General features: G+C 41.6%; 1 protein-coding gene across 2 annotated transcripts; it reads left to right on the forward strand.

Moving 5' to 3' along the window:
• Positions 1–7588: 7588 nt before the first annotated feature.
• TPH1 (tryptophan hydroxylase 1) lies at positions 7589–20459 on the forward strand. 2 transcript variants are annotated; one of them, XM_040068517.1, is made up of 11 exons: positions 7589–7676; positions 11148–11285; positions 12247–12430; positions 13774–13874; positions 14574–14641; positions 15916–16112; positions 16581–16716; positions 17217–17343; positions 18452–18547; positions 18954–19087; positions 19788–20459. In XM_040068517.1, exons 1-11 carry the CDS (start codon positions 7608–7610, stop codon positions 19960–19962), a joined length of 1425 nt encoding a protein of 474 aa, XP_039924451.1. In that variant the 5' UTR covers positions 7589–7607; the 3' UTR covers positions 19963–20459. The 2 variants fall into 2 exon arrangements, with proteins under 2 accessions (XP_039924451.1, XP_039924450.1); XM_040068516.1 differs by having other exon boundaries at positions 7599–7718.
• Positions 20460–22182: the final 1723 nt, after the last annotated feature.

A 22182-nucleotide genomic window follows, 5' to 3' on the forward strand; every position in this document is an offset into this window, starting at 1 on the left:
TTGTGAATTGCACTTAGCTCTGCTTGCACCTCTTTGACAAATCCTCATTAGCCTGTTTTGGCCTACACTTGCATCCTCTTGTCAGTTGTAAGTCTACTCACAGTTTGCCACCCTAATCTTTTATCCATGATCCTGATTACTGTTTAGCTAATGCTTTCAACCTTAAATAATCTTATAAGGTTTTATTTCTGTGAAATAAAATTTTGTACCTAGTGTTCCTAAAAGGAAAGCTCTCTAATCAGGCTCATTAGTGTTACATTTCAAGGAGTTTTCTTTGATCCAAACTAATTAATTTTGCCCCAATACAAAATTGTCCTAACTATAATGGGAGCTAAAATCTAATAAGATAAAAGAAATTCAGAGAGGAACAAACATCTGTCACAAGAACACAGTAAGATGAACAGCTTTTGCCAGTCTTGGAAATTATGATGTGTTTCACAGCTCTGAGGCTGGACATTTTACAATTGCCAGTGTGTTTAAAGTTGCTGCTGTGAATTGATGGGTTTACATTGCTGGTTTTCATCCCTGGAGCAAAAAGTGATTTAATTTATGTTGTTCATGCTGGTCAATGGCCAGTGTCTAGACCAGAGGCTGCCCTCTGTCATCTGTTTCACTGTGTGATTTTAGGACTTCAGTGGATGAGGGCCGTGTCTGAAATCTGTGAACAGAGAATGGTCCTCTGAGATCACTTTGTTGAGAAGCCCTGAGGGACTTTAACAGACTGGCTAGGAATGAACAATCTGACCACGTCTTCTGTTTCAGAAAGGCTGGTTGCCTTCAGCACTAGGGTGAAACACACCAAAAGCTTGTTGTAACAGGCAAATCCAATGTCTCCTGTGATTGTTTGGGCCTTGGAGTCATCTCTTGACTTCCCTTGGCCTGGCTGTGTTTAGGGTGTGTAAAACACATGGCATGCAGTCTTGCCTGCTTCTTACATTCAGCAAATCTAATATTGGATACACTTTCTAAATGAATGTGAATAAGGCAGAGGCTGGTTACTGGCCCAAGCCCAGGGTGAGGCAGTGTCAGAAGTACCTGGAGAGCTCTCGTTCTCTTTCCTGAGGGGATCAAAGTCTGCTGAATCACTTTCTGATCTCTGTTTACTCATATCATTAGTGAGTACAAAGCTTTCTCCTGTGTTTGCTCCTCCACCTCACTCTGAATATAAAATATGCTGCTGTTCTACTAATTAGATCAACAGGCTGAGGTTAACAAACAATCTGTGACTGCTCTTGCCAGCAGGCTTATTTATGCATTTGACTATTTTGCTTTGTGTTTGTCGGTGATGTGAAAGCACTGGATAATTTCTGAGTAGTAGAAATAGAAGTAGTAGAAATAAGGCAGCAGGGTGGTTCCTCTATGCATGGAGTCCACTTCTACTATAATTTATGTTTAAGGGAGGGAGAAGTATCAGGATCTGGTCAGAAATAATCCCTGAATGTCATGAGGGGTTGTTTTCAGTGGTGGTGGCTGAGGATGCCTTAGGCTCTCACACACTCTTCTCTTTTTGATTGCTTTGTCCTTCATTTTCAGGTTGGGCATTTGGCTCCTTGTACCTTGTGCCGAAGCCATCAGCACGAAGAAGCTTCTCAGCCTCCCCATCCTTGCCCGGGCTCTGGGGGCCAGGACTGGTCCAATGCAGAGCTGTGACCTCACTCAGACTGCTGTGGAACTAGCTGTGAGCCTCCCCCTCAGCCATGCCTGAGCTACAGGGGTTGGAGTGCAAGCCTGAGCAGAGCAGTGTCTGCAAGGCTCAATGCAGTATTTCCTTGTCCTCTCCAGGCTGCACTGTATTACCAGACAGAAGGTAGATCAGTTTGTTGAGTTTTTCCACTTTGGCTTTCCCTATCCCTGGTTGATGGTTCTGGCTGGACTAAATGCTGTTTGCTCTAGTAACACAGGGAATCTTTGCTGGCTGGTGGGGGACCACATTTAACTTGAGGTGACTTGGCCAAACCTGAACAGATAAGAAAAATAAAAGAAACTCATAATTGGCACTTCTGTACCCAGTAACTCCAGAGTAACTGGAGCAAAGAGCTCTTTCAGGACATTGGTTCCCAGCCAGACTACACTTAAGTTTGAAATGTAGCTGATTGATATTAATGTTGTGATATTATTTTCACTAGGAAAAAAAAAAAACAAATCAGAGCCTGGTTTGTCCATTTTCCCAGCAGCATCTAAATGAAACTTTTGTAAAGAGTTTACAAAGGTGTTCTTAGGAAAAACTACACCTTGTTTGCTCAGAGCAGCAAGTAGCTCATGTCACTCGTGATTTTATTTACCTTTTATGAAATGAAAAGTATTTCCTGCCTCAGATGAAAGGGCAAATATTACTTCTTTAAACAATCCAAAGAAAATATACAAACATTGAATGGTCTGTTGGCTGGATGCGTTTCAGTAGGTTTACACAGCAGCTCTAGCTCTTCAAAATAAGTGGGCTTGAAGGCTGTTGATACTACAGCTGGCTGAGCCACGATGAGAGGGTAATTTACCTCACTGGTTCTTGCAGTTTTCATTGGAAAAAGATATTTGTAAATGTTTGAAATAATTGCATAATTTAAATCCCCCTTTTCCTTTTGTGGCATATTAACTGGTTATGAATTAAATGCTTTAATAATTGACAACTATTCAGTAACATGAATTGTTGATTGCTAAACCACCCTCATGAGAATGTGGTTCTCTTCTCAGGGACTGAGATGTCCAGGCATTTCTCAGAGATTACTCTGAGTTCAGGAAGTGACCCTGTCACAGTCTCATGTTGGTGAAAGGCTGGGTGAATTGCCCTGGAAAGTGTTTGTTGGGAGAGTGGTGGTTTGCAGAAGAAGGGAAAAAATGGACAAATTCCCTGTAGAAAGACAGGAATTTCAGATCCATACATTTCTTTGAAAATTTGAGAAGTGTTGGATTTGGAGCTTTTTAACTCCCTGCATTTAGGTAAATGCCACAATAACAAGTTACCTCATTTAGGTGAGAGAAGTCAAAGGTTGAGAGAATGAAGGTTAGAAAATGATTGGAAGTGAATGCTGTTGCTTAGGTGTTATGACAAATGCTTAATAATTATTAAAAGTCAGTAGAAGAAAACAAGCCAGACTTTAAGACCAGCAGTTTTTTGGGCATCAGTACAAAAGGGCATTGAAAAAATTCAGTCAGAATATGAAGAAGATCCATAAAACCTATACTGGAAAACAAACTGTGCAGAGCCCTGCATGATGTTCGTCTTCACTCTGTAACTTCCACAGTGCTTGTCTAAGTGCCATGAGATTCTTAAGGCACGACTTGTCTGCAGCAGGTAATTAACAGAAAGGCAGAGGGCTGTGATTAGAATTTTCAGTTGTGTACTCTGGAGAAAGTAATTATGATTAGAGCAGACTTGGTACTAAGTCGTATTAAACCTGTTTTGTTCAGGGAGTTACAACTTCATACCTTTTTCTGGAAAAGGTTCAACCGGCCCCTTTGCCTCAGACAAACCGTCCTGCTTGGAAAAGCAAATGCCCGAGCCAAATAAAGTCCAAGGGGGTTTATACCTCAGAACTGATGTAGTGAAATTGCCTTGTTGGAGATTAGAGCACTTTCTCCTATCACATGGGGAGACCAGGTAATTCCCACTGATGACCTTGAAGGGATTGAGAAGACTTTAGGGCTGACTGATTCTCTCCTTCAGTCTTGCTGCATTCAGGAAGATAATCTTGTATTTCAGCAGAAGATTAATATCCTTACAGACTGCTTTTCCACATTTCTTGCCCCATCAGAAAATCATCCCCTGACTCTATCTCTCCTCCAGTGTGGAACCCTTGTATTATGCTGTTTTTTCTTTTTGCCACCTTTCTTTTCCCCTCCCAGACCAGCTTCCTCAGAGTGCTGGTAAATACAAGACTTGTGCCATGTTTGGAAAGATGTGCCAGGTTAGTTGAGTCCCTACATATTTGACCCACAGAAAGCAAACTTTCTCAGAGTGGGAGGAAGAGGAGAGTTAGGGCAGAATGTTTAAGTTGTTGTGTTTCAGAGACCAAAAAGCATCCCTTTACTGTGTGGCTCCCTAGGGAGGGGAAGATTTGCAGGTGTGACAGCTTGGTTTTAATAATTCTCAGCCTAAAAATCACCAGAGAATTTATCTACAAATGTGTACCCCCAAGTGTCAGAACCACTGTTTGATTGCAAACTCTGCTGTCAAGTTTCTGCTTTGAAGAACAAAACAGAAACTCTCTGAAAACTAGAGCAGAATTACCCCTGAGCTTGCAGATGGGAAGGAGGAATAGACTCATGATCTCTTCTGGAGCTGTTTGATGCTCCTGGAGCTACTCCAGCAAAGGACTGAGAAAACATTGGACTTCAGTCTGACACCACTCTGTCACTTGGATCTGAGTGCTGCAGAGGAGAATTCATTTAATGAGGATTTATGAGGGAAAATGTGATTGAAAGCTGCTCTGGTAACCTTCATGGTGAGTGTTGCCATGGTTGTTCTGTGCCAGTGAGAGAGGTTTTGTGGCAGCTGCACATGGCAAAGCCCTGTCCTGCAAAACGTGATCAGCTTTACCAACATTTGAGCCAGGTCAGACCTGTGCTCCATCCTCAGGTGCTGATTATCTGCCTGGAGGGCTTTGTCTACATGAGAGGCTATATGTGAGAATTCTCCTGCAGGCCTTAGAAAAAAATTAATCACTGTATTGCCTCATCTCCCATGGCATAAGGGGAGGCCTCTCTCCCTATGGTTTTGATGCCACAGTTGTCTCTGTCCTTCACAGTTCCTTCCCACCTCAGGGTCTGTGTAGATTTCTGACATCCCACTGAAAACTTTTGGCCTCTCTTTGCCTTGGTGCTCCTGCAGACCAAGAAGGTCACATTTCAGACCTTTTCTGGGTCAGTGTTTGCTTGTGCCACCTCTTGCCAGGATGAGCAGGGTAGCTCCTGTACATTTTGGGCCCTGTTTGTATTGTGCTCCATACCTGACTGTTGTGCTATATTGCTCTCTTCTGTGGTGAGGGGCCCAAGGCACCCCTCTTAAATGGTAGAATATGCTACCAGCTTTTGGGAAAAAGTAGAAATTTTTCTCTACACAAAGCAGCAGCTGTGCTAGTGACAGGGTGAGGGTTTTCTGCAACCCTAGAACTAATGAACATTCAGCTTTTGGATAAAACCTTTTAGATAGTTCTCCTATAAAGCCATTCACAGATTCCTGGGTGTTGTAGTGCATTAACTGAGTTTATATTGTGTTTCATAGGATTTGTAATCTGTATCTTTTGTTTGTCCTTACTCAGCTGTAACCTAACTCTTCCACTCCCACTTCTCCCTGACTGAGTAGTGTCTTAGCCCTGCCCCCTGGGGAAAAAGCCCGAGCACGGGCGGGGCCTCGGCACCCTGGCACCGGTGAGCATTTGGGAAAGGTCTTCAGCCAACGCAGGGCAGGACTTGAGAATAAAGCAGTATTTTCCCTCCCGGACAAAGAGCAGGCTCTTTCTTTTTGCCATCAGCGGTCGTCTAGTCTCGTGAAGAAATACCACACCTGGAAGCTGGAAACCCTGTGTGGAGAGGAGCAGAGCAGGCTCCAGTGAGCACCCAGTGGAAACAGGCTGTAATCGAGTCTGTTCATGCTTTGTGGTTCTACCCTTTCAGACCATGGGCCACTGGTTCTGGTGAACAAGCACTTCTTACTAAACCAGTGAATCACCTTTAATCTGCTCCCCAAAACTCTGGGAACCCCAGTTATCTTGTTATGTAACTAGTTTATCTCTTACTAGGTTAAATTTCCTTGGCCATCCCTGACCTCCATTCCCATTGTTACAGCAGTTATAGGTCTAGCTGCCTGTGGGTTCCCCATTATTATTGCTTCATTTGAGCTAGGGAAAACTGACAGATTAGTCACATTCTATCATAAGTGTCTTACTGTGCCCATGTTTACAGATTTATCATTAACACCAGGCTCTCTCATACACTTAGGAGTCTGTGTAAAAATCTTACAAATTGTTTGCCTTCTGAGTCAGCTCATTTGATGAGACCTGTTCTCCAGGAAGGAAGAGAAATGCCTGTTGTAGAGCTGACGTATATTGATAAATACTGCATTTTCTTTATGTAGACAAAATTGAAGCATCTGGTGATGAAATATGTCCCATTAGCAAACTGGAAAAAAAAAAAGGGTTTTTCCAGCTATGTCATCATTCACAGCTGTGTTCTTTCAATCCCGTGCTGTGTCTGAAGGGCTGAGCTAGTCACCCTCAGTCCTCTTAGAAACAGGAGTGTTGGAAGTTCAGTGCCTTCTAGGAAGAAGGACGACCCCAATTATCATTACTGATGTTGGTGCAAGTGTGACTGTGCCTGCCTGGTTAGTTATCACCCTGTATATTGGCTTCATCAATATGATTTACCAGGTGCACTACACCAGCGTCTAAGGGATTTAGCTGAAATCAAGGTTTCAGGCTTGAAACATTTTTAAGCACTGAAGAGAAAAATACTGGGGATTTTTTCAGACACTTGAGTATATTAGAGTAAAACTAATTGCTGATTTTGAGCATTTCCTTGAAAGGTTAATTTGAAAAAAAAAAACAAAAAAACCCACATTAAAAAAGGATCAGAGTCTTCGGTTTTGGACAACTCAATTAGCAAATAATCAATCTCTCCTCCCCAAGAGACCCCTAATGCCTACAAGAGATTATGTTCCCAGGAAACGTTTTGGCTTCTCCTGCTGTGGACCAAAATCCTCTTATCTTAATGTTGCCAAGTCTGACCTGAGAGGAGACAGTGAGGACTGGGATTACTAGAGTCTTAAAACCCATGAGTTTTTATATTATAAACACATCTAGATGTATACAGAAAATAAATTTCAGCATAAATGATACAAACAGATGGAATTTTCTGCTATTGTGGCTATTCTTCCTGTATGCACAGGGGCTTTTGAGAAAAGAAGTAATATGCTGCAATTTATTTTCACAGCAGAAATGCACTGTTGTTTTAAGTGAAGAGCTCAAAACATCTGCCCACCGTGTTCCTCCTTGAGATGACAACTTGCACTATGTGCTGTCGAGAGTTTAGGGGTGTCCATCACTGCTGCGTCCATTGTAGCCTTGGAGGCCACTTTCCTCAGAGCCCCTCTGCTACAGGCCCAGTCCTCACCACCTCTCACTTCTGATGTAGTTTGCCTTCCCCTTCCCACGGGCAGCATTTTACAGGGAGTGCACAAGTGTCAGGAAGCACCTGTATGGCACGATGGAGGAAGACCCCCCTCCATCCAAATGCTTGCTCCCCTCAGCCCCGTGGTGTGCAATTTCATGGTAATTGCAAAACCCCTAGAGTTACCCACAAGAAGTCAGTCTCCTGTGACCCCTCTTGTATGACCCTGTCCCGGTGACCGAGGAGCTGTAACCGCGGAGGCAAAGGGCTTCTTCTTGTGCGGGGTTTTCCGGGCTGCAGTGACGGGGAGCGGGTCGTGGCTACGTCCGAGAATCGCTGCTTCACAAACTGAGCACACACTAGGGAGAAGGTCAACGCGCCCCTTTCCCAGCTGGGCCGGGCAGCGCTTTACCCCGCCTCCCTGCATCCCTCCCCTCGGTCAGGGGCGGCTCTCACCCCTGCATAAAGCTGGCGGGGCCGGGCGCTGTCCTGAGCCTGCCCCGGCCATGCACCCCGCGCCCCGCCGTGGCGTATCCCTGGAGACGGCGCCGAGCCCGCGGGACCCCGCCGGGCAGGTGAGGAGCGGGACGGGCACGGGAGGAACGGGATGCACACAGGTGAGGGGAGACGGATAGGAACGGGAGAAGAGGGATGAGCACAGGTTTAGGAGCGGGGTGGGCAGGGGAGGAGAGCAGGATGGGTACGGGCAGTGCAGGATGGCATCCTCTCTGCCCGGCCCTGGGATCGGTCCCGGTTTGCGGAGTAAACGCCGTTTTGGGGAGTCACAGCTCGGGCGCTTCGCTGTTGCAGTTCTCGAACGGAGATCTGGGAAAACCGGGAGCTTTCTGGCCCGGGTTACTTCAGAGAGTGGTAATTGGAGAGACCTGGGGTGAGGCTTTGCTGGTGTCGGTGGCAGCGTTCAGTGCCGCCGGGATTGGGATGGAACTGCTGTTTCTGGATAAAAAAGGGGGAAAAAATAACTAAGTGTAAATGCGAGCATATGAAATTAAGATAGAGCAAAAGCATCTTCTGGTGTATCATTGCTTAGGAGAGAGAGATTGTGATATAGCCCAGAAAAACTCACTCCTGGGTTATTCCACATTTTAGTGGGAACTTAGTGCATCAGAGAAGATCAGATAAAAGCAGCACGTATGCATTGGCTGCAGTTACTGATACTGTGCAATTGATAAAATCTTTAAAATTCCTTGTGATGACAAGAATGCTGATAGTAGAAGAGTAAAGTATCACAAAAATATTGCTTTGCTGTATCCCTCAGTTACTTGGAAGCTAAATAAGCTGCTCAGCATAGCTTTTGGTTTGGTGTCTGAGCGCTCTGAGACTTCGGAAGAACTTTGGGGTGGCTGGAAAATGAAATGTGTTATCTAGTTGTGGTCACTCCTAACATCATGTCTTCACCCTTCCCTAGAAGTGTGTCAAAATGACAATGATAAAGTAGGGCAGGTACTTAAAGGGGAGAGAATATAAAATGCCCATTGACATTTTTTATTAATCATGATTAATGTCAGTCAGTATTGACACCTTTTCAAATTTTTTGAAAAGATTTGCTCATCTTCAATTTATGGTTCTGAATTTTTTTTTTTTTTTTTTTTTTTTTTTTTTTTTTAGGTAAATACATTTGCATAATTTAAAATCCTGGTTATCCATTATTATGAAAATTAAAGCACAAAATAGGTGCCCTCATAAATCTTTCTCTCTGTGGACATCCTTTGGGGAGAGAGAGAAAGGGAAGATAATTGCTATGGGTCCCAAAAAGTGCGATCTTTAACCAGACAGAACCTAATTATCTATCTAAATAAAGGTCTTACGGTATCCCTGTGTTTGTGTATTTTCATTAAGGCTGAGTCAGGCTGGTGGAAAATGAGTTAATGATTTTCATAATTAATAAAAAACATCAATTAATTCCCCCTTCACCCTCCAAAAAGCTCAAATGTGTTACCATGCAAAGGAAAAGTGTCAGATTTTATTAGAGTTGGGTTGCTGAGTTACTGATAGAGAATAAAATATAAGTGAAGTGCAGCCACTGGAGGAGAGGGATTGTTTCTGCGTTACCATTTTCTCCTGTTGTCTTGCACCCAAATGGTTGCTGCATTACTATCTTCAGTTCATTTTTTAATTAAAGCAAACATTAGCTTTGGTGTAGGGTTAAATATTTAAATGGTGTGCATTTAGCATTGTAAGCATCTCAATTTCTCTTGTCCAACTTGTAATTTGTAAGTTAGAGGTTATTTCTAGAGCTTAACATAAGAATATTCTATGTTTTGTTGTATTTTCTGCATTGATCTTTTAAACACATAACTTTGTAATTGTTGTCACCTGATCCAAGACAGTGTAAGTTGCAACAGCAAAACACAAAAGAAGAGCATTCATTTTTGGTGCAGGTAGTCTGTCCCAGCTGTGCACCTCCTAACATTGCATGCAGCTGTGCCAGATCTCATAAAGGCTGATCCAGGCTTAAGTCAATGATCCTGAATGTGGAGTCAAGCCAGCGTGCTGCATATTAGCCTCTTCTATAAACCAGCCCTACATTTATTGCCTTCAAAGACCACCACCTAACTCTGCTTGTAGTGGAGACTTCTTTGCTTCTTCTACAGCAGGATTTGGCTCACACAAGTGGCCTCTACGCTTGAGAAACCAACCAATGACCTGTATATAATTGTGTTCATAGCTTTTAATTTTCTGCTTAAAGTGCCTTTGCTCAGTGCCTGTTCCTGGCTCTTGTAATCATGATCTGACACTGAAGTGAGCTGGGAAACCTGCAGGCCGCCGAGCTGAACCTGGACTGGGCTTGCCACACACTTTCAGCAAAAAATTTGATGTCTGGACTCGAGCTGAGGGAGATCATTGACTTTGGTGGATCAGAAACAGTGTGATGGTCTGACACTCTTGTCTAGGCTCATCATATAGTGGCAGCTCATTAGTGGTGGAAAGCCAGTCAGAAATCCAAATATTTTCATTGCATCATTAAATTTGGTGAGACTGCATAAGGGAATCAATGGAACTGGAGCATTTTGATTGCATTTTTGTTTTGCTCTTTTCATTTCTGAAAATATCTCAAGATAGTGATATCTTTAAAAGCTGTGTCAGACCAAAAAATAATTCCAATTAGCAATAATGTGCCTTCATTGTTCCTCTCCTCTTTCTTGCTGACTCATTCAGAAACCTCTTTTATTCTTTCTTTTTTGCAAGGTTTGAAGACATGAGGGACAGCCTCTGCCCATAAGCCTTGTATTTTTTCTTTACTTTGCCTTTTCCCCATTCTTTACTGTTTCAGTATTATCTCTATCTATGCCCTGGCTACATGTATCTAAGAATATGGCTCATGATATCTGCTGATTTCCACACAGTGAGGAGTGTGATCCCTGGTAAGGCACATGGCCTTGATAGCGTGGGATGTCTGAATTTTTAGTGTGTGATTTGGGTTATTATGCCAAGGGTTTGGCACACAAATTAGGGGACATGGCAGATGGAAGAGCTTGGCTATGGTTGATCAGAGTAGGACTGTCTCTTTAGCCAGCAGCTTCTGGTCAGCAAAACATTTTACCTCCTTAGGTTTTTCTCCTTGCCCTATGAAAACAGTGTTTTACAGTTATGTAATGAGAGAGGCAGTGATTTTTCAATTCTGATCTACTGAATCCTGATTCATCTTTTCCTACCTATGTCCTGCGGGATTTGGATTATCCCCTTTGCCACTGTTCACTGAACTTGCTAAACAAGAGTTTTGTTGAATGTACTGTTTCTGCTGACATCGAAAACATTTTCTGCATCCTAGGAAATGACTAAAGATATCCATAAAATCATTCAACTAAAAGAAAAGAAACCTATCTTGGTATTTTAATCTCTCACAAACTCTAACTAACTTTAAGTGCTTAACTTTATTTCTATTATTGTGTAATTATTTAATTTTTCCTTTTGTTGTTGATCAGTCAAAGCACAGGATTACTGCAAGACAACCTGAAATGTAAAAACTTACGCTTTTTGCACTTCTACCCATTCAAACAAATTTTTTTTTGTTTGTTTGCATCTAGTTAAATAAGTCAGCTTACATGAGGATTGAAGATAACAAAGAGAATGAAGACCATGCATCTGAAAGAGGAAGGACAGCCATCATTTTTTCCTTGAAAAATGAAGTTGGAGGACTTGTAAAAGCATTAAAACTCTTTCAGGTACGTATGTTATAATCATATACTCATCACGGCAGCTCTGCATTTTTAAATTGTAGGGGTAGTTTTGGAACACACAAGAATTGATTACATCCATTTATTAAGGATATGATTCTTAACCTGGCTCCTACTTTGCACCCAAAATTACCCATGAAGGCAGATGTATGCCTCAGAAATTAGATGATGGCCGTATAAAAATCTTATCTGTACTGACAGAACACTGAGAGAAGTTTGTCCTTTCCCTCCATGACAAGAAGATTGGCACTCAGTGGTTTTGCTGGGAATAAGAGGTGGTCTGAAGCCCCTGCTGATAGCAGGTAGAACTTGGGGTGTTGATCTGTACTGTGTTGAGTGTGCTGCCCTTGTCACACTGCCCAGCAAGACAGAAGGTGGCAGAGGAGCTGCAATTGCACTGCTGCTGGGCAGGTGTTTTGTGAGAAACATGTGCAGTGCCACTGTGCTCTGTATGTGACCTTCCGTGTTTTAGCCTGGGGTTTTCTCAGTGTTCCTAATATAAAGCAGATGATAAATTAATTTTCAGATTAAAGAAAAGTGAAACTAATGCCCTGAAAACTACTGCTTTTAAATCCCTTGCTTGCTTGTGAGATAATTATATGGTGACTTGATTGGCATTTTGGTGAGTTTTTCTAATCAGCTTCCTACAGGAAGGATGAAAGAAAAAGGTCTATGAATTTAAACCCCCTGACTGTGTCTTTATGTGCTTCCTGAATGTAAATAAAACTGAAAGAACATAGATTTGCTTTCATTTACTTGTGAATAGAAAATCAAACCTTTTTGCCCTATCAGTAAGCAAACTGCTATCAAGAGATCCAATTAACTAAAATACCTTCATAGAGGTGGTAAATAGTTCATGGCAGTAGAATATTAATTTGAAAAACTATTTTAACTTTTAGTCAATTGTTTTTTGCCTATCTCTTTGAGAACATTACTTCTTACTAAACAGGAGAATCATGTAAATCTTGTACACATTGAGTCACGGAAGTCCAAGAGACGAAATTCTGAGTTTGAGATCTTTGTGGACTGTGACAGTAACAGGGAACAACTCAATGAGGTCTTCCAGCTCCTGAAATCCCATGTCAACCTTGTCTCTGTGAGCCCAACAGAGCATTTCAATGTCCAGGAAGATGGTAGGTACAATGAATATACTGATGAAAATGCACTTTCAACTGTGTTGGTTTGAATTCTTTTTATGGTTGTCCACACCTGCACTTGTGTAGTGTCTTCAGGTACCTGCTATCAGGTACCTGTTTCTGTGTTGTGTGTGAGTGTAGTCTGGCTGTCACCAGGGAGTTCAGGCTGTGTCAGGCTGCTACAAATTGCATGTCTGCTGTCTGTGCTCCTGTCCCTCCCCAGCACAGCCCAGCTGGTGCCGGTGGGAGTCTTGCATCCAGGCAGGTCAAAGCAGGCTGGCCTGTAGGCAAAGTCTGAATGCAGGGCTTGAGTACACCACAGTGGCAGAGGATGTAATACTGACAGATCCCAGTTCAGTTCAGACACTAGGGAGAGTGGAAGAGGAATTCTGCAATTTCCTCATTTAGTTCTTGATTTTTGTTGCCTTTATTTACCCACTTTTAATCATAACTGGCTATTTATATTAGTATAACAGAGGTGCCTTTTACCCTTAGATACTACATGTTGTGTTTACCTTTACTTTTAATTAAAGAGATGGCCAAAGTTCAGGGCAGCAGGAAGCTGGTCCCACATATTTCTCAGTTATTGTGCTTGGGAAGGAGAGATCTGGACTTCTTGGATAAAATGGCTTACTTTAGCCCTAAGTAAGGGGAAATTCAATCTAAACAGTCTCCTGACCTTTTAAAGTAAACTGAAGAGCACTGAGGCAGAAAAATAGTATATTAACTGCTCTGCCATGAGCTTGGCAAAAAAAAAACTCTCTTAGGCTAAAAATAACCCCAAAGTAGTTGGTAGTAAAACTGTAACAATGCACCTCTCTCAGACAGTGGGACTTCCTGTTCCTCTTCCCCCCAGACCCCTCAAGGCAAAGCTGGATGGTTCCCACGTATATAACCATGGAGAAACTTTCTTTCCCATGGTCAGTAAAGCAGAATGAGAGGACTCTAACCTCCTCCTACTCTGCCCAGGGACCACAGGCAAATCTCTTTTGTGCTCTTTTGCAGCCTTTGTACCCTACGAGATTCCCAGCAGATGTATGCAGGGAGACCTTGTCTCCATGGGATCCTCTAGATGCTACTCTAGCTACAGCAGAGAAACCCACATTAACTTTCCTTCCCAGAGGCTCTGGTGCTGGCTGTGCTCTGCAGGCAGACTGTGGCAATGACTGAGGAGGAAGTGTGAGCTGGAGGCTGGTGCCAGATAGGCTGAGGACTCTTATTCATGCCCCTTTAATTTATAGAGTGAGCTGTAACCACCATAGCCATACTTGAAAGTAGCGTTTCCTCCCTCGGTGTGCTCGACGTTATTAATAACCTTGTGGATTCCATGCCTTCCCTAGACATGGAGAATGTTCCCTGGTTTCCGAAGAAGATCTCAGATTTGGACAGGTGTGCAAACCGGGTGCTGATGTATGGCTCTGACTTGGATGCCGACCATCCTGTAAGTACTTTTCCCTTCCTATACCCAGTCCATAGTTGGAAGCATACTTTGTGGAGCTGACCCAAAAAAAATTGCAGCTTCTCTTCCTCCCTTGCCTCTCTCTGTGGTATCTCTGGGGGTCTGAGCACATTCTCTTGGGGATTTCATGTCTCTTTGTTCAGGGAAGAGTGACTGAATTCAGTTCCTGTGCTTTTCTGCAGGGCTAACTTGTGCAAGAACTCCAGGTCTGGGCCTTATGTAGTTGCACAAAAATTAAAGAAGCTAAAAAAAGCTATCTTGAGACAGGCTTTCTTCCTGTGTTTTGTTTCTTCCTTACTGGAGAAACCAAACTGGTATTTGGGCAGTGAAAATGGGCAATTTTTTCTGTAATTTTGGATAATCATGCAAGTAACAAACTTTGTATAAATACTGATACGAGTGAAATAAATCCTTCTCAACAGAATATATAGTTGCATGTCAGCTGCAGTTCTGCAGCCGACTCCTGCTTTGGAGTATTTGCTTAGTTCACACCTATTAAACATTTCAGACTACAGCTGTGAGTTTCCTGCCCTCTCCTTTCATTCTTACACATCATACTTTTTTATTTTCCAGCTGAAGAAATGTCAAGTGTCCTGTTTTAAATTGATTGATTTGTTATGGCTTGGAACAGCATTGAACTGCATCAACTCATTGAACTGCATTTTTCTTTCTCCCCACCAGGGTTTCAAAGACAATGTTTATCGCAAGAGGCGAAAGTATTTTGCAGACCTGGCTATGAACTACAAACAGTAAGCTTGAATTCTTCCAGAAGAAGCCTTCTGGGTACTTTGAAATAACAGCAGAGTGGACTGTGAGGAGCTTACCTTCCTGGCCTCAGATCAGGCTGAGACATACAGGTTCAGCTCAGGAATCAGAGCCAAGGAGGTGAAAGGAGGAGAGATGTCAGGCAAGATGAGGAGGTAGATGGAGGCAGCTCTGGTCAGTCTGAGGCTGTGTGGCTTGGCCAGCTGCTCTGCAAAGGAGAGGCAGGGAAGGAAAATCCCAATACACAGTCCAGTGACCACTGAGAGTAAACTTTCTGAGCAAATGTTAATACTTGAATTTTCTTTCCTGGTTCAAATTAGCATGTGTGATGTGTAGATAAGAAGTTATCTGTGAAAAGAAATTCAAAGAACTTCTGTCTTTAGAGATGTTTCTTGGTGGGGGATGGAGCTCTTAAAGCAGTAAGTTTCATAACTCAGTGCTGTAAATGCTCTCTAAACATGGTTTTCATGTGGCCTGATTGAATTCAGGTGTTAAACTCCTCAACTGAAAATGACCTAGAAAAGGTCTCTAGAGTTTTCTTGCACTGTGTTTAATGCAACTGGTTACTACAGTCCTGAGCTGATTGCTGTTGATATGTTGTTGACGGAGATTCCCTTGGGAAAGCATTTGCCATGCCAGTTCCCTGGCTGGCAGTGGAAACACAGTGTAACACTGGCCTTCCCATAATCCACTTTATTCAAGGTCCTGAGGGCTAAATAGGAAAGAGAGGCTAAAATTAATATGCTCAGACAGGCACTTATCTCCTCTGCACAGAAGCATGATTTTTACCTGATGTGTATATTTAGCTGCTCTCATACATATGTTGTTAATTTAGGGAATTCTCTTCTCCTAAAACAAATTAAAAGGGTAATGGAAAACAATTTCAGACTTGGAAATCCAACACAGAACAGGATGTGTTATCAGCTCCTGAGGCTGTGAAGAGATTATGTAGGTATTTTAAACCTTATTCTTGGCATTAAACAATTAAGAAACTGTTTACAGAACCAACGCTTTAAGTGAGGTCAATGCAAAGATTCCTGACTACTGGTTAAAGTGGGGAGAAAAAAAAAAAAAAAAAAAAGGCAAGTCCTTAGACTAAAAGCTTTCCAGGACATAGACCAGATCTCACTGTGTATTTGACAGAGTCTAATGCCAGGTGCCACAGTCATACAGCTGATAAATACTAATAGTGTGTAAATGAGTCAGTTTTTATTAGCCATTCACTAAGGAATGTTCTTTCTTCCTCTTCTTCTTGCAGTGGTGACCCAATTCCCAAGATTGAATTCACTGAGGAAGAGATCAAGACTTGGGGGGCTGTGTACCGAGAGCTTAACAATCTTTACCCAACCTATGCCTGTAGAGAGTACCTTAAAAACCTACCCTTGCTCACCAAACACTGTGGGTACCGGGAAGACAATATCCCCCAGCTGGAAGATGTGTCCCGCTTCCTGAAAGGTAATGTGCTGGTTTTCTAAAATTTTCTAATTTTCAAAATAAACTGTGGCCCACTGAAAATCCCACTCTTTTGTGGGCACAAGGAAACATCCTTGGTGACTTGTATTCCTTCTGGTCCTTTAAGAGGCTTTTTGGCCATCTGTATTTTAATGTATTGCATCTTCAATGCCTGTAGTGACATTTGAGGGGCAGTGTCTGAAAAGATTGTTAGGATTGGCTAAGGAGATACCTGGCTGTATTGTTGACCAGGTACGGAATCCTAGGAAATCCATTGGCACAGAGGTAGGGCCATTTTAAAAAGTGTTGCTCATTCTCAAACCTATGCCTAATTTTTCTAATTGTGCCTCATTTTCCACATGCTTTTGAGCCAAGGTAGTGCTGTGGCTGTCTCCTCAGTTCCAACAGGAAGGCTGACAACTTTGTGCATCCTGTGCCAAACTTAGATGCAGTTTCTCTGTTCACTTTTAGAGCACACAGGCTTCACCATTCGCCCTGTTGCTGGATATCTGTCGCCCAGAGACTTCTTGGCAGGATTAGCATTCCGAGTTTTTCATTGCACTCAATATGTCAGACACAGCTCGGACCCTCTCTATACACCAGAGCCGTGAGTCATTTAATCTTATGGTAGAATTTGAGAGAAAGTTTTCAATCTTGCTTGCCCAGAGCCAAGTTACTTAGAAGTTGTTCAAGAACACCAGCATAAAACTTATTTTTAAGGTACTGAAGACTCAGTCTTCATGCTGAATGTAATGAAGTTACAGCATGCCAAGCTGCCACCTTCATAAGCACAGGATTTTCAAAAGTACAGCATGTTATTGGAGATCTTACTGATATTACTGTGTGCAGTTAGTTTAATATCCAGTTGCCTTACAAATAGGGAGCTCAGACCTTAATTTTAGGCACCTTCCTTTGAAAATCTGATTTCATGCACTTTATATAGGGTTGGTATCATCTGCTAAGTTGCTTTCAGAGAAATGGGTGACACTTGTCTGTCTTTTGGGTAATAAAGTTTAATGCAAGACATTGTATCTGTTCAGTGGTGCTGCTTTTTCACTTTGCCACAAAGATAAATCATGAAATTTCTTGTTTTGTTTCTTTTTCCAGTGATACCTGCCATGAGCTCCTAGGCCATGTCCCTCTTTTGGCTGAACCCAGTTTTGCTCAGTTCTCCCAGGAAATTGGTCTTGCATCACTTGGGGCATCAGATGAGGCTATCCAAAAACTGGCAACAGTGAGTGTTTGAGTGCCTGAGGATTCCATCAAAAGCTTTGTGCTTTACTAGGCTGATCCCATGCCATTGAATAAATTTGGAGTTTTTTGTCAATGTTAGTCACACCAGCTGCTGGATATGCATGTTTTACTGGTCCCTGGATTTGAAAACATGAAAAAAATTTCCATTCTAGGAAAAACCCCCCCACTTTTAAAGTTGAAATGACTGGTATTTTTCTTCACTCTATTGTTAAGTAATGGTTCAGCTTCTAGTGGTAGATTACTTCTCACAGACTGAAATTTTATGGTCTGTTTCTTTAAGACATAGTCTTCTTTCTTCTGGGAACATGATTGAATGATTTGAAAGTGTTTTATTTCTTTAATGTGTAGAATGAATTGAAAATATATGGTATTGAATGTGGTGAGTGCTAGCATTAGATACTTTTCAGTCAAGAAATTAAAATAATATAAACTAAACTAATTTTCTGGATATCAGTCTCTGGGTGCCTTGGCAGGAGTATTTTAAGATTAAAAGTAAATTTAGATGAAAAATAATTGGTGCCAGTTATGCAAGAACTAGCTTGACAATTTTTAAAATTTCTTTTCCCATCTCAGGTAGCTAGTGGTAAAACTTCCTAGTGGTACTACCTTCAGTGAGAGCAGAACTAAGTTATCTATGAAAACAGTATTCCTTCCAGTATAGCTGCAGAAATCCTGAAATTCAGTGAACTGAATGTCTTTAATTGTACAGCACATTAAGTGAATGAGAAACAAACTGCAGTGGGCTGTTCTCAAAGATCCTCTCTATCCAGTGCTCATTTTAAGCTGAGGCTGTGATTTCACGCCAGTATTTCTCAAAACAGATTTACACCTCAATGTTTGCACTGGAATTAGTGTCTTCCAGCTCAGCTAGGTGATCTATAGCATCCACCTTTCTCATGAGAAACATTTAATCCTTTGGTTTTTCATCCTTCCATTCTGGCTTTCCTCCTCCTTAAATAACTGAGGATAACAGTGATAACTATCTGATATTCTCAACTATTTGATGCTACCCACAAATAGAAATTCTCCCATCTAGTTCACCACAGCATCTTTGATGAGGGCTGAATTGTTTTACTTCTCTGTTTCAGTGCTACTTCTTCACGGTAGAGTTTGGCTTGTGCAAGCAAGAGGGACAGCTACGAGTTTATGGGGCTGGCTTGCTCTCTTCAATTAGTGAGCTCAAGGTAAGAATGGCTACTGCTTGTTTGCCTCTTTTCTTTGTACCTTATTATTATTGTCCCTGTTTTCCCCTGCTTTTTATAAAGTATAATTTCTTGATGTTATAGTCCAGATAAGTATTTTCAGATTAAAGCTTTGCTGGTTTAACCAGATTCTGAAAATATTGATCTTGTTTATACACATGCCTCGTGTCTGTGGAGTCCCTTTTCTCACCCAGGCTGACAGAATATGACCATTCAGAATAATTCAGTTTGTTAGGCTTTAATCACCGTTCATCTGCAGACCAAAATTTTAAGATGTGATGTATTAAAATCATCTCACATAATCCTTTTCATTCACTTTATCATGTCATCTTCCTCCTGGATTCTTTGAATGGTGATGTTCCTCTGACTCATGATAACACGTTACCAGCACTCACTCTCTGACAGCACCAAAGTGAAGCCTTTTGATCCAAAGGTCACCTGCAAGCAAGAATGTCTCATTACAACTTTCCAGGAGGTTTACTTTGTTTCTGAAAGTTTTGAAGAAGCAAAGGAAAAGATGAGGTACAGATTCTGTCCCCCTTCCCCCCCTTTCTTTTTATAAAATCAGGTTTGGTTATGTATATCTCTCTGCAGCAGCACCAAACCCTTTTAGTGTTATCACAGTTTTGTGACTATTTTTCAAGTGTTGGAATTTTGTTTAGAATTTTCTTGGTCTTTCAGGAACTTGGATGGGAGATAAATAACAATGTCACCGAGACACACAAAGCAGCCACATGCAGACAAGAGGTTTCACAGAGCAGAGGTTTCTCCATCCACCTCAAAGCTGAGACAGGGCGGAGAGAGCCTCTTTGTTTTATTTCTTACTTTTTATACATTTGTGGGTCTAGCAGAAGATTGGCTTCTGGGGTTTTTCACCCCTCAGCCAAGTGGCTAAACCAACTGTCAGTTACAATTGTTTTCAGGTTAGAAATATGCAAACAAAGGACAGAGAATGAAAAACAAAGGATTTGTTTATGTTACATCTGTGGGAAAAAGGTAGAAAACTGCTCTAATATTCTACAGTAACTAAAAAGATCTGACTCCATTTATGAAAATCAAAAGGCTATAAAAAACTCAGAAAAACCAGAGTAACATAACAAGACTATTTTTAAGCAGTTTAGGAAAGTGGGTATTGATACTGTCTGCATATGGAGAATACATTTGTGGCTTATGTCTTATTTATGACATCCTCTTTATTTATTTTTTTTTCCTACTTCAATAGAGAGTTTGCAAAAACCATCAAGCGCCCCTTTGGGGTGAAGTATAATCCCTACACTCAGAGTGTGCAGATCCTGAAAGACATGAAAAGCATCGCCAGCGTGGTGAATGAGCTGCGCCATGAGCTGGACATTGTCAGTGATGCCCTCAGCAAGATGGGCAAGCAGCTGGAAGTTTAACTCCCTGCCAGCACTGTGGTGCAAGCCAATCCTTCAGTTTTCCTCACTGGTTTCTTTCTAGGCATATAATGTGTTGCATGCAGAACTCACTCCTTTACACATGGAAGAGTGAATGGCCCATAAGAATATAACAATTTTATCTTGTTGCTCTCCATCAATTTCCTCACATAAATGCATTCCTCCATCCCTCTTAGGTAAAGAAGGTCCAGAGTTGCCTTTTAGAACTTGTAGGGGAGTAGAGAAATTGTTAGACTGGAGAAAAATTGTGGTCTGTGGATCAGGGCTGAGATCAGATGCTGCAAGAGGTGGCTTAATGAGGCAAACCCAGAGTAATTCACCCTAGGGAGAATTCAATTTCTGACTCCAGCAGTCTATGCTACTGATTTTATGGTGCTGAAGACTTCACATATAGAAGCTGTGCTAAATCAGTGTTTCCAAGTCTGTGTTACTAAGTTTGAAACTTGAATGGTTACATCAGGACACAAATAGCTGGGGGTTCAACATGATAAAAGGGAGGGGTCAAATCTTGCTTTCAAAGGGATTATTTTTGCCACAAAGCGTTGCAAATGCGCTGTTTGGCATGCTTCTAGTATAAGCTAGAGATACAGCTGTTGCATGAAATCCTAATTACATTTATTTTAAATGATTTGTTCCTGGCTAGGAGTCCAGATTTTTGTTGCTGTCCTTGATATTGCACCTGAGGGAAGACCTTTCCTTACAGAGATACCATTTGCCTTTTTCCTGATTGAATTAATTTAGCAAAAAAAACCAGCAAGCATTGACTTAGCATAAAGCCTAAAACCATTTCCAAACCACCACTTCATATTCAAAATAGCTTAATAGGCTCTAAAATAACATCAAAGTTTAAAATAACACCCAAAGCTCATAGACCAGTTTGCTTTATGTAAAAATAAATATCCTGTTGATTGCTCAGTCATTTTTTTGACCTGTGCAAGCTGCACAAATATACGTACAGTTTCTTCCTTATCTGAACACCTTCATTCCCTATCAATCAAACTATAACTGAAACTGAAAGGCCCAAGCATTTCATAGGAATTCTGTGGCTGTGAGGGTAACAAACTACTTTGTAGCGTAAGGTATACCTGATTGCAAAGAGCACTTTAGAAGTGTTGGGAAGCAGTGTGCTGCTGAACTGTCTGTGTTGCACAGTAGCAAACTTGCCTGTGTTGAGGGTCTCACAGTTCCAAGCACCCTGCAGACCTGTGCAAAGTTTTTGCTGCTCCTCTCCTGGGCATGTGGGCAGGATGTGAGACATTCAAGGGAGGGGAAGGGAAATTGTGATGTGCAGGGTTTAATAGCATCCTAGGCAATAGGTTTTTTAATACGTGGATCATATCAGGAAATCCAGTAAGCATGCTGAAAGAATGGTCTGAAATCTTAAATACACTGGAGATGCTAGAACGTGGAAGGACTTTCATGAAACCTCTGTGCTTCAAAATTAGCTTGAGTTTCATATGCTTTCTAGTAGGATACCTCTGCTCCATAAACAATTGCCTGGCCAACCTTTCCAAGAACAGTCACTGTTTAAATCAAGATTAGATAGGTTTTTTTCTGCAGCTATTAACCCACTCTAACTTTGTTTTAAAGAGCATTTCATATGTAGAATTATGGTCTACAAGATTTATGGCTTATATTATACTTCATTTAAAAATAGATCAAAGAAGAAACCTTTTAACTGAGTAGTAAGGGAGGACCTGTTTTGTGTGCTTCTGTAATAACAGTTAATATTCAGCTACAGTTTTAACAGCATTTGGTTTATTATGTTGTTGAAATATACACAGGTGTGTTACTTCAAGCCTTGTCTGAACTGGGTATACATTTCAAGTAGGCGTTCTTATACTTGTTCAATTAGTACCTACTTTAAAATACTTTGTAAAAACAGCAGTTGTATCTTTCTTTGCACTTGTGTAGCAAAAGAAAAAATAAACTGCTAGACGTAATACCGACGCGATGCAATTCCACGGCACTAACAACGTATACGTTTGGCTTTACCTATCCAAACCTTCTGCAAAACGGTGATAATTTCAGTACTTTAAACCGTCAACGAAATAAAGGAGTTGCTGGTAGTCATAAGAATCATCAAAGCCCTTTACTTCGGCACCGTAGCAATAAACATGAGAGGAAAGCTCACGTCTTTACAAACAATTTCATGGGTGAAGGTGCGAGTGTTGATGTCTTTGCAATAGGTACCAGTGTCTC

Source organism: Hirundo rustica, chromosome 6 (genome assembly GCF_015227805.2).
Source record: "Hirundo rustica isolate bHirRus1 chromosome 6, bHirRus1.pri.v3, whole genome shotgun sequence".
NCBI lineage: Eukaryota > Metazoa > Chordata > Aves > Passeriformes > Hirundinidae > Hirundo > Hirundo rustica.

Excerpts from the sequence above, each read along its gene's own strand:
- TPH1 (XM_040068516.1), top strand. The coding sequence starts at position 7,608 with ATGCACCCCGCGCCCCGCCGTGGCGTATCCCTGGAGACGGCGCCGAGC. Across the intron at positions 12,431-13,773 it reads TTTCAATGTCCAGGAAGATG|ACATGGAGAATGTTCCCTGG; the intron begins GTAGGTACAATG and ends TGCCTTCCCTAG. Across the intron at positions 18,548-18,953 it reads CTTCAATTAGTGAGCTCAAG|CACTCACTCTCTGACAGCAC; the intron begins GTAAGAATGGCT and ends ACACGTTACCAG.